General features: G+C 58.4%; 1 protein-coding gene across 2 annotated transcripts; it reads left to right on the top strand.

Moving 5' to 3' along the window:
* The first annotated feature begins 527 nt into the window (after nucleotides 1-527).
* Nucleotides 528-10,882, top strand: TRMT1 (tRNA methyltransferase 1). 2 transcript variants are annotated; one of them, XM_077838198.1, is made up of 17 exons: nucleotides 528-617; nucleotides 2,466-2,850; nucleotides 3,293-3,348; nucleotides 4,036-4,157; nucleotides 4,881-5,068; nucleotides 5,466-5,581; nucleotides 5,937-6,049; nucleotides 6,742-6,890; nucleotides 7,116-7,199; nucleotides 7,585-7,654; nucleotides 7,736-7,870; nucleotides 8,067-8,152; nucleotides 8,539-8,647; nucleotides 8,931-9,007; nucleotides 9,667-9,786; nucleotides 10,397-10,511; nucleotides 10,648-10,882. In XM_077838198.1, exons 2-17 carry the CDS (start codon nucleotides 2,486-2,488, stop codon nucleotides 10,729-10,731), a joined length of 1,989 nt encoding a protein of 662 aa, XP_077694324.1. In that variant the 5' UTR covers nucleotides 528-617; nucleotides 2,466-2,485; the 3' UTR covers nucleotides 10,732-10,882. The 2 variants fall into 2 exon arrangements, with proteins under 2 accessions (XP_077694324.1, XP_077694325.1); XM_077838199.1 differs by having other exon boundaries at nucleotides 568-617; nucleotides 2,462-2,850.

Below are 10,882 nucleotides of genomic sequence, written 5' to 3'. Positions count from 1 at the left end.
CTGCTCCGGGGGGAGGGGAGGCGGAGGAGGGGGAGGATAGGGCCAGCTATGGATCTCCACCCCTCAGGTTATGTGTCGACCTCAGGGCATCTGCTGGATCCCGATGGGACTGGGGGTGGGGAACCATAGCTCAGTCCACAAAATGGCCCTTCGAACCAGTGGCAGGTTTTGCACACCTGCTGCCATGCAGCTTCCTTGACATGGCTGCATTGTGCAGGATACTCGACGGATGTCTCACGCCAGCCCCTGTGTTGTGCCATGGTGATTTCTGTCGTCAGGCTGCCTGGGTTGCAGTCATGATGCGGCCACATTAAAGGGGGAGCAGCCTGACAGTGATCCCCAAAAGAGGGACATGCCCCCCACCTGGCAGGGCTCCTCTTTAACCCAGTCCCTAGCTCAGCTGCCCCCCACTACCCATTCTCAATGGGATTGATTTTCCGGTCGCGTTTTGGTCACAGCCGCCAAGCTGTTTGTCCCTCTAGCCGCCCTGTACATGGCACCTCCCATTGGCCGAATGGGGGCCACCTGATCGCTCCCCGCAGGATACAATATGGCGCCGTCCATGTAGCTGCTCCTGGAAGGCGTGGAGGGAAGGCTAAGCTTGCTGCGCTCTTTGGGTGAGGGAAGCCTGGGGTGTTAATTGGGGGAAGGGGATGTTCTGCCCCGCACCCCAGGGAGGGCCCCATGGGCTCAGCATTAATTTAGCTTTTTTGGGGGGCACCTCAAATTTCAGCTCTCAAATCCTCTGTTTGGGGGGGGGGGGAATTTGGGGATTATTCTTCCCCCTTCCTCCTCCTCTGAGTTATCCTGCACGAGCTCAAAACCTGGCATCGGCGCCTCAAACTGAGTCACCCTCCCCCACTTTAATTCTGAGGGATCGGGGCCTCCTAGTCCTTCAAGCAGTTTGAACTGGCTCCCAAAAAATATCAGACTTGGGGGGAGGTGGGGATGTCTTTCACTGTCATTGTAAGTCTCATGATACTGGGTGGCTTGTTCTCCCCCCGCCCTTTCCAAAAACCGTGGCTCTTTGTCTTGGGTGACTACGTGAGATCTCAAGCTTTTGTTTCAGAAAAAAATAACCATCCATACTCTATTAGTCGCTACCAAAAAACCCCAAAACCCACCCTGTGGTATCTGAACTGGTTCATTGGGGAAAGCTACTGCAAAAAAAGGGGCGAATATAAGAATGACCCTACTGGGTCAGACCAAAGGTCCATCTAGCCCAGTGTCCTGTCTGCCTAAAGCAGCCAGTGCCAGGTGCCTCAGAGGGAATGAACAGAACAGGGAAGCATCCAATGATCAATCCCCTGTCGCTCATTCCCAGCTTTTGGTGAACAGAGGCTAGGGACACCATTCCTGCCCATCCTGGCTAAGGCCATTAATGGACCTATCTTCCATGACTTTATCTAGTCTTTTTTGAACCCAGTTATGGTCTTGGCCTTCACAACATCCTCTCCTGGGGAAAACCTAGACTGGTGACCACCCTAGTCCTTGAACTTGTGGTGAAAAGCTTAAAGAGGTGAACACCCATGCCAGAAATCAAATAAAAAGAACCTCATGTGTTGTTTTAAAGAAATCTGATGACTTTAAGCCAACCTCGTGATGACTAATTTTTGGATGCATGGGGCTGACAGTGCTGTTGGATTGCAGTAACTCCTAGGAGTCCAAGCCATGGAGCAGGGTCCTGTTGCGTGAGGCGCCATATGGACACAAAACAAAAAGATGTTTTGTCCTACAGCGCTCATGATCTAAGGGTTTGTCTACACATGGTTTTTGCACTGATTTTTTTTCCCCTACATATGTAATTAAATCATTGCAACGCCTTTATTGGGGCTGTGGTTATAGCAGTATAAAGATGTGCTGGTAAATTTACCAAAACCAGCTCTGTTGATCTCAAAACCCTTATGGGGCAAGGCTGCATCCCCACCAGATTGTTGCAGCAATTTAACTAAATCAGTTTTTCCGCAAAATGCAGATAACAGCACACGGTGGTCATGAGTAGCAAGACATTAAAGATTGTGCAGTGCTTGGGTACGACAGGAATGAGAGCTGCAGAAGTAGTGTTTGCATGCTCATTGGCAAAGCCCCTTCGTTGTCCTAAATCAGATTCCTCCTTAACTCTCCTTTGCCATGATGGCTACAAAACACTTGGCATTGGCTGATGTACAGAGACCGCTGCCCATCACGCTCACTGATACGGTTTCCTTTTGCTCCCCTGTCTACAGCCATCTGTTGCCTTTTCTTATATTTAGATTGCAGGCACTTTGGGGCAAGGACTGTCTTTGTTCTGGGGCTGAACAGTGCCTAGCACAGTGAGGCTGTGGCCTGTGACTCTTAGGTACCACTGCAATACACCTAATAACAAGCCCAGTGCAGTACCACAATACAAACCGTAGTAAGACCGTAGTTTATAAAGTATTTGGGGATCCTTCAGGGACTATTTCTCTCTTGTATTCTGGAGACAGCTGTGACACAAAATGTTCTGATGAAGGCTAAGTTCACTCCACTGGCTTGGTTTATGAGACACTGCATCCTGCAGCCGGGCAGAACTGTAACAAATCAGCTGGTTGGAAGGGGCCGGAGATTCCTGCCACCTGAAGATCTGCCAGCTAGAAAGCTCTGTCCTTCCAAGCACATGGAAGGGGAATGCCCACAGGAAGCCAATGGCTCCCATCCAGAGCAGCGTGAGGAGCAGCCGCCTACATCTGATCTAGCGATGGACACTGGGAGCTGCGCTGGCCCCGTGAAAACTGGGGAGACTGTGATCATGGAGGGGAAAGCAAAGATCATCTTCCCCAGTGCCAACGAAGTGTTCTACAACCCTGTGCAAGAGTTTAACCGAGACCTGACGTAAGTACAACCAAGACGGGGGCCTGGAGCTGTCTACACTTATCTGGCCCCCATCACGGTAATATATGAGCACTTAGCCCTGCCCAGCCTCACAGGAGGGTTGCAATTATCCCAAGACACCAAGGCTAAGTGATTGGCCCAGGTTCACACAGGCAGTCTGTGGCAAAGCACAGAATTGAACCCAGGGCTCCAAAACACCACCGTTCCTCTCCTATTAGCCCATCCTTCTCTAGTGCCAAGCACCTGCTGTTGTGGGGGCCCTTAATGTGTCTCCAGTCAGGGCCCCCAAAATCCAGTCACTTTTGAAATCAGGGCTAATGTGACAATGGAAAGAATTGCTTGGAAAAACTGAGCAGTAGCATGTCTACCAGGGGATGTGGCCTAGATCTGAGCGTTAATGGGCACTAAGGCCTGTGTGTGTCTCTCTGATCTTCCGCCTCAGGTGTGCCGTGATCACAGAATTCATTCGCCTTCAGCTTTCGGCCAAGGGGATTCAGAGTAAGTGGAAATCTCTCTCTCTCTCTCTCTCTAGAAAATCCCCCGCCCCAATGCAGTGAGCAGGATGGTTAAATTAGTAGGATCGTTACTAGCACGCTAGCTTTCAAGGCCAGACGGGATCACTGTGACCCTCTGGCCTGTTGTCCCTCCCCAAGACTCCTGCCTTGAGCCCGGTGCATCAGGACAAGGGAATGCTGGGAGCTCGGCTCTGATTCTTAGTTGTCCCCTTTCTGCGCCGCTTGCGGGTGGGAATGTTAAGCTGCTCTGTGCTCTCCATAGTTTGGGCTCCACAGGGGCTTCCTTAGCCCAAAGCTGAAGCTAGGCTGCTCTTACACGCTGCTCCCTATCGCCCCTGGGATGCAGGGAACAGCCAGAGTGCTGGACACTTTGGCATAGTGGGCAGATCGGGGTGTGGCGAGAGGCTGGGAACAGGGATGGTTCAGGGCCTTCATGTTAGCTCCTCAGCCTGGGAGGGTGCCCTGCACAGAGGGGCACCCCCTCCTTCTGCCCCCCCCCCAAACTGCAAGGCCTCTTTGCACGTTAGAGCAGTTCAGAGCTAGGCCCCCTAAGGTCTGAACCCAGAGATGCTGCCCAGACCCCTTAACACCCAGATCTGTTGCAGTGCTGGAGTAGGGGGACGGGTGACACCCTTGCATCCGCCCCCACTGCTCGCTCTGTCTCTTGCAGTTGCCGTGCCAGGAGAGGAGAAGGTCGAGAAGGTGGTTGTGGATCTTTCCGAAGGGGAGGAGGCTGGGTCAGAACCAGCACCCAAAGGGGAGGGGGCAGCGGCAGTGGGAGAAGTGTGCAAGGTGCGTATAAACCTAGCACTAGCTTTCCCGTAGTCCCAGGGTCACCGTCTTGCCAGGCACTGCCCAGAGTGAGAAACAGTCCCTGCCTCAAGGTGTTTGCGGGCCAAAGAGACAAGCCAATCTCTTTTTGGGTAGGATGGGCGGGTTCCCCAAAATTTCTCCACCCCAGCTGTGGCCTTCCCACTGCCTGATGTCTGATGGAGGGTGTGGGCAGGGGAGAGTCTCCCTTGACCATCTCCCCACCCCAGTTCTTGGGGAGAAGCTGAAACACCTCCCTGTTTATGCTGCAGCTTTTTACTGCCTTCATCCACTGCACTGCAAACCGTCTTGCTGCGAGCAACCTCCAGGCAGGTCTGCACTGGCCCCTCCAGCTCAGTGAGCGCGCAGGGTCTTGCTTAACCTTGCAAAGGAATTGGAGTTTGCCTTTCAGGCAGATGGAGAAACTTCCTAATCCAGAGCTGACTGCTGGGCTCCTGGCATCAGTGTCTGGGCAGGAGTCTCCAATGCGCTGATGCATGTAACCCACGTGATGGCTGGGCCATGGGCAGAGGTGGATGAGCCTGCTTCAGCTGTGGCTACAGACCTTGGGCTTGTAGCTCAGGCATCAGGGGCTTGTGCTGTTGGATCCAGAAGTCCCGTGTTCGATTCCCCACCGATCGGTGACCCAGGGGGGTGTGCGGGCTTTGGCTGAGATGTGGTCCCTTCTCCCCCCCCCCGGCGCAGGAAGGAGTGCGGATCTTGGAGGCCTTGGCCGCCTCGGGGCTCCGCTCTATCCGCTTTGCCAAGGAGGTGCCCGGCCTCCGGGCTGTGGTGGCCAACGATTTCTCTTCCAAAGCCGTCGAGCTCATAGCGAGGAACATCCAGTTCAATGGAGTTGGGCACCTGGTGATGTCGAGCTTGGCCGATGCCAGGTAAAGTTGGAGGGATGGGCCACTTTTACATCACGTGTGCTGAGCGGGCTGTTCTCAGCCACTCACCAGGTTGGCCTGAGCTTCCCAGTCCAGCTGGCTCAGAAGCAGGAGGGTGAATGGCCTTGTGCCTGGAGGATTTTGGGGGGGATTTTGTGGTCCAGGGGCTCTGGACCACAACTGGGCACTTAGACGCTACCGTATTACACCTAATAAATAACTAGCCAGGGAGACTGTGCCCTATGCAGGGTCTCCAGTGTAGGGGCTGGGGGAGGAGCTGTGTGGGTTGGGGGCTTGGCCAGTCCTGCGATATCCTAAGCTGCGAACTGGCCCCGCAGGCCTCCCTGGCTCTGCACTCGGGGACTCCCCTGCTCAGTATCTGTCCCCATCCTGCCTGCAGGATGCTGATGTATCAGCAGAAGGCGGAGAAGCATCCGTTCGACATCATCGACCTGGACCCATACGGCAGCCCTGCCACCTTCCTGGATGCCGCCGTGCAGGCGGTGAGTGAAGGAGGTGAGTGGCGGGGTGGGGGGAGGAGCATCAGGGCTGCTGGGGGCAGGGGAGGTGGCACTGCGAGCTTCCTCGCAACAGTGACTTGCCACATTTGCAAGCTTCCACTGATGCTTTGGATGTAGGATCTGGTGGGTTAGAGGAGGGTGACCAGGAATCCAGCTTCCTGGTTCTATCTATCCCAGGGGCAGATCACTTCCCTCCTCCACCTCAGAAGTGAGGGCCCCAGCGGCTGTCCCAGGCTCTGGAATCTGGGCGGAGACCCATCTAGGCTGGGTTTTCGCATCCTGGAGCAGGTGAGGTCAGTGGCTGGGGGAGGAATCCTCAGCTGACCGCCCCCGGGATGTCTCCCTTGCAGGCCTGCTGTGTGTTACGTGTACCGACATGGCGGTGATGGCCGGGAACAGCGGGGAGACGTGTTACAGCAAGTACGGAGCCATGTCCATCAAGGGCAAGTTCTGCCATGAGATGGTGAGTGGGGGCAGGGTGTCCCTGGGGGTGGGCGGGGCCTCTGCCTCCATGCTCCGCCCCATCCACCTGTCTCTGCTGTGCACCCTAGGGCAGCGGTTCTCAAACTTTAGCAACCCGAGGACCCCCATTTTGACTTAAAATTTTTTGTGGATGCCCAAGCCAGCTTCTAATTTTCCCTGGGGGTGCGCAAGCCCCCACTCAGCCCCAGGCCCTGCCCCCACTCCACCCCTGCCCCCAAGGCCCAGCCCTTGCTCCACTCCACTTCTCCTCTTCACCTCCCCTGAGCGCACCCCATTCCTGCTCCTCACCCTGCCTTCCAGAGCCTCCTGCACGCTGCTGAGCAGCTGTTCTGCAGGGTACAGGAGGCACCGGACGGGAGGAAGAGGAGTGGATCGGTGGGGCCGGCAGCCCCAGACATGACTTGTGGGCCCCCTGGAGAACCCTCGCTGACCCCAGTTTCAGAACCGCTGCCCTAGAGGGAAGGGGAGCTCAGCCTGCTCCCTGGCCCCTTTATTCCTTGGACCCTACTTGCGATGGGGACGCTGGTCCTGCTCGGGCTGGGCTGAGACCTGGCGCACTTGTGTCCCAGCAGAGCTGGGCTGGGGAGATCAGGCCCAGGACTGGAAGGGGAGCAGGGCCCCCTCCCCACTCCCGCCTCACAGGCAGCTCCTCGACCCCGTTTCCACACGCAGGCCCTGCGGATCATCCTGCACAGCCTGGACCAGCGCGCCAATTGCTACCAGCGCTACATCATGCCACTGCTGTCGGTCAGCGCCGACTTCTACATCCGGGTCTTCGTGCGGGTCTTCACTGGCCAGGCCACCGTGAAAGCCTCTGCCAGGTGAGCATCTCATCCCTGGGGCGCTGGCCAGAAGGGTTAGCCCGCCCTGCTCTCCACAGCGCCCCCTGCTGGAGAGGCCAGGAGTGGAGTAGCCAGGCGCTCACCCCCACCGCCAGCCTTCCTGCCCTGCAGCACCCCCTGCTGGCACCCCCACTGCTTGCTGTGCCCTGTCCCCACTCCCTGTTCCTGGGCCCATTGTCGCTGAATCTCCTCCTGTCTCTGCAGCAAACAGGCCCTGGTGTATAACTGTGTGGGCTGCGGGACGCACCGCTTCCAGAGACTCGGCAAGATGACCAGCCACGGGAGCAAGTAGGGGGCTCTGGGTTCCCCCTCACCCCAGGACAGTGCAGCTGTCCCCACCCACGGGACAGGGGCTGACTCCAATTCCTGGCCCTGGAGAGCAATGGGAAGGGACCTGTCCTCAGAGCTAGTGTCCACTGGATGGGAGAGTCCAGTGCTGGCCTGTCCCTAAGGAGATGCAGAATGGATGCGGGGAGTGGAGAGGGGATGACTGGTCCCTGGAGGGGGGAGCGGGGGGTCCCCAGCTGGAGGTAGGCCTGGCCTGGGAGGTGGAGCTGGACTAGGAGATCTCAGGTTAGGAAAGGGGGCTTGGAGGGGGGCTGGGATGGAGAGGCGGGGCAGGGGGAGGGGCTCTGCTCCATTAGATCTCTAATTACTGTTCTGATTGATTCAGTTTTAAATACTCGGCTGCCTCTGGCCCCCCAGTGGGCCCTTCCTGCGAGCACTGCCACCAGCGGCACCAGGTGAGCCCCCCGTCCCCCCCGGTGCACCCCACTCCCCAAGGGCCGGGCACACTGCCCTTACCTGCTCTGTTGTTCTCCCAGCTGGGTGGCCCCATGTGGGCGGAGCCCCTCCACGACCTAGCTTTTGTCCAGAGGGTCCTGTCGGCCTTGGGGAGCAACCCGGGACGGTTCGGGACACAGGATCGGATCCAGGGGGTGCTCAGCATGGTGACCGAGGTGAGGGGCCAATTGGCTCCCGTGGGTTTCCCCGGGGGAACAAGCGGCATGGGGCCCTGCTGGGGGATCGGGTGGTCTCTTTTGGGTCTGAGTTGGGGAGCAGCTGGGAGGGTGGGACCCCTGGAGCGGGGGGCGTGGCCAGTTGGGTTTCTGGGGGCGGGGCCTGTGCTGAGCCACTGTGTTCCCCTCTGGCCAGGAGCTGAGCGACGTCCCGTTGTACTACACCCTCGACTGCCTGAGTAGCACCATCCACTGCAACACGCCCTCCCTGCTGCAGTTCAGGTACTCGGGGCCTTACGGGACCAGCCAGTGGGCGCCGGGCAGAGCCAGGGGCAGCCCCTGCCCCAAAGAGCTTCTGCTCTAAACACCCCTGGAGTGGGTGGGGAAATCGGGGGCAGAGCTGGGATTGAGACCCAGACCAGGGGCCCCCCGCTCCACCGGGACATGCTGCCTCTAAGGCAGGGAGTGAGGCTGGGGTTGGACGCATCACATAATTCCCCTGGGGGAAAGCACCTCCCCTACCCACTCACCACTAGGGGGTGCTGGGCAGGGCCCAGAGGGGGAGGGCGCCCCCTCCTGAGCTGCCACCACCTCGGAGAGCCCAGGGGCCCGCAGGCAGCAGAGGGCTCCCCCCGCAGCATGGCCTGAGGGCTCCCCTCCGGTTCCAGATCCGCCCTCCTCCACGCCGGCTACCGTGTGTCGCTCTCCCACGCCTGCAAGAACGCCATCAAGACGGATGCCCCGCCCTCCGTCCTCTGGGACATCATGAGATGCTGGGTGAGTGGGGGGGGGGGGGGTGGACTTAGCGTTTCTTGTCTGCCCCAGCCCATCAGGTCACCGCTGATGGGGATGCCTGAAGCCAGTGAGCTCCCTCCATGCGAGCCCTGGCTGGCTGTGAGGCTGGTGAAGGTAGCAGGGGGAGGCAGGGTTTGGGGAGGAGCGGGGGATCCTGTCTGTTGCGGCTCAGGGTTGAGGGGCACCAGCTGAGCTGTGTGTGAAGGGAATCCAGGGCTGGGGGGAGGGGAACTCAAGGGAAAAATGACCTGATCTCTCTCCCCAGGAGAGAATCCATCCAGTGAAGAGAGAGCGACTCTCGGACACCAGCCCAGCCTTCCACATCCTCTCTGTGGAGCCCACGTACGGCCTGGGGGTTCGAAGGGAATCAGGCCGGTGCCTGGCACACTGCCTTCTTTGCTGCTGGGGGCAGGGGCTGGTGGGATGCAGAGGGGAGGCAGCGTGGCCTAGGGGGGAGAACAGTGGACTAGCACTTGAGACACCTGGGTTCTAGGCCTGGCTCTGCCACTGGCCTTCAGTGTGGGTGGGTCATGTGCCTCTGTTTCCCCATTTGTAAAATAGTGATCCTGATACTGTGACCTCCTTTGGCGATCGCTGGGTAAGACGCAGGGATGGGGGCTGGTACAACATCTCCAGGGCCGTGGCAGTAGCTGGACCAGGGCCTGCCCCTGCAGTGCAGAGGGTCTGGGGGATGGCCAAGCCCTGCTGCTTCAGGGCAACGCAGCTGTCTAAGGCGGATTAAGGAGGAACTTCCCCAGGACAGGTTATTCCACCAGGTGTGTTGCACAGCTGGGAGACATGGACCTAAAGTGCCCCCCCAGCCCACTGGTCTGAGCCAGGGCAGCAGGGGATGGTGGGTGAGGAATACCAGGCTGGATGGGCCCATGGGGCTGATCCACTCTCCCCGTGCCTAGTTCTTCAGGATTCCCCACTCCAGGCTGCTCAGGAAGCCCCCCCTGCAAAGCACTGAGCCGTCTGTCTCCCTCTCCTCCATGCCCTAGGCTGCAGGCATCCTTCACCATCCGCGAGGACGCCAACCCCAAATCCAGGAAGCAGGGTCTGAAACGGTTCCAGGAGAATCCCGAAGCGTACTGGGGCCCTAAAGCCAGAGCTAAAGCAGGGTAAGGGAAGCCGATGGACTGGGCCAAGATTGAACGGCTGGGGGAGGGTGCTCAGATGCAGGACTCCGTCGTTCTATTCCTGGCTGTGTGGGCCAGTTACTTCCTTTCTCTCTCTGCCTCAGTTTCCCCAGCTGTAAAGTGGAGCTAGGACTGACCCTATCTACCTCCCTGGGGCTGGTTGCAAAGTGCATCTTTGACGGGAAGGCACCAACTAGGACAGCTGAAGAGGACACCTGGGGCCCGTGGGGAGGAGTTAAGGCTAGGGGGCTGCTGTTCTACCCTGAATCCAGCTCCGGGCCAGGATGACTCTGGATGCGGATCAGAGCAAGGTCCCACCCCTGTGTGGCTACTACCCAGCCAGGCTGGTAGACTTATCCTGCTTCCATTTGGTCTCTTTAAAGCCTCCAGCCCCAGTGGATACGTGAACGCTCCTCAGGGCCTGCGGCTTTATGCTGTTATACAGCTGGCGTGCTCCACCCCAGAGCCAGCTGCTGTCACTCCTGCCCGTAGCTGAGCAAACTCCACTGCGGGGCTGGAGCTAACCCTGGGGGTTAAAATAGCACTTCGACCCCAGCAGCCCTCCTCACGCAGCCCCCTCCTGCCTTTCCAGGGGGGGCATTTCCACCTCCCTGCAGGACAAGAGGAAACTGCATCAGAACAAGCGGAAGGAGAGAGCAGAGGACGGGGGCCGCTTGAAAAATACCCCCTGCAAGAGGCTCAAGGAGGTGAGGACTGGCCGGGGTGGGGAGGGGGAGCTAGAGCTGGGATGAAAGGGGCTGGGGGGGGAAGCATGGCAGCTCCTGGCCATGGTGCTGCTGTAATAACCCATAACCCTGACTATAGCTTCTCTCCCTCTGCTAGGGGAGCTGCGCGGGGGCTGAGAAGTGCTGCCCCTCCCCTGAACCGGCCCCCCAGGCTGTGAAGACCGACAGCCCCACCACGTAACCCGGCCCTGAGCAGGAACTGAGGCTACGGGGCTTTATTTTTTTAGTTCGATGAGGGTGCAAGCTTTTCGTTTTAAGACTGACTGTCTCCCCTACCCTGAGCCTCCGTGCGGTCGGCCATTAAAACAAGGGTCTCTCCTTTTTAGGGACAA

The sequence above is a fragment of the Eretmochelys imbricata genome, chromosome 20 (assembly GCF_965152235.1).
Source record: "Eretmochelys imbricata isolate rEreImb1 chromosome 20, rEreImb1.hap1, whole genome shotgun sequence".
Taxonomy (NCBI): domain Eukaryota; kingdom Metazoa; phylum Chordata; order Testudines; family Cheloniidae; genus Eretmochelys; species Eretmochelys imbricata.
Note: the sequence above shows the minus strand (reverse complement) of the source record. Positions and strands in the feature narration are given on the sequence as shown.

What these genes read in the sequence shown, in the direction of transcription:
- TRMT1 (XM_077838198.1), top strand. Translation starts at nt 2,486, where the DNA reads ATGAAGGCTAAGTTCACTCCACTGGCTTGGTTTATGAGACACTGCATC. An exon ending in ATGACCAGCCACGGGAGCAA is followed by an intron (nt 7,200 to 7,584) that starts GTAGGGGGCTCT and finishes TGATTGATTCAG; the next exon opens with TTTTAAATACTCGGCTGCCT. An exon ending in ACTGCCACCAGCGGCACCAG is followed by an intron (nt 7,655 to 7,735) that starts GTGAGCCCCCCG and finishes TTGTTCTCCCAG; the next exon opens with CTGGGTGGCCCCATGTGGGC.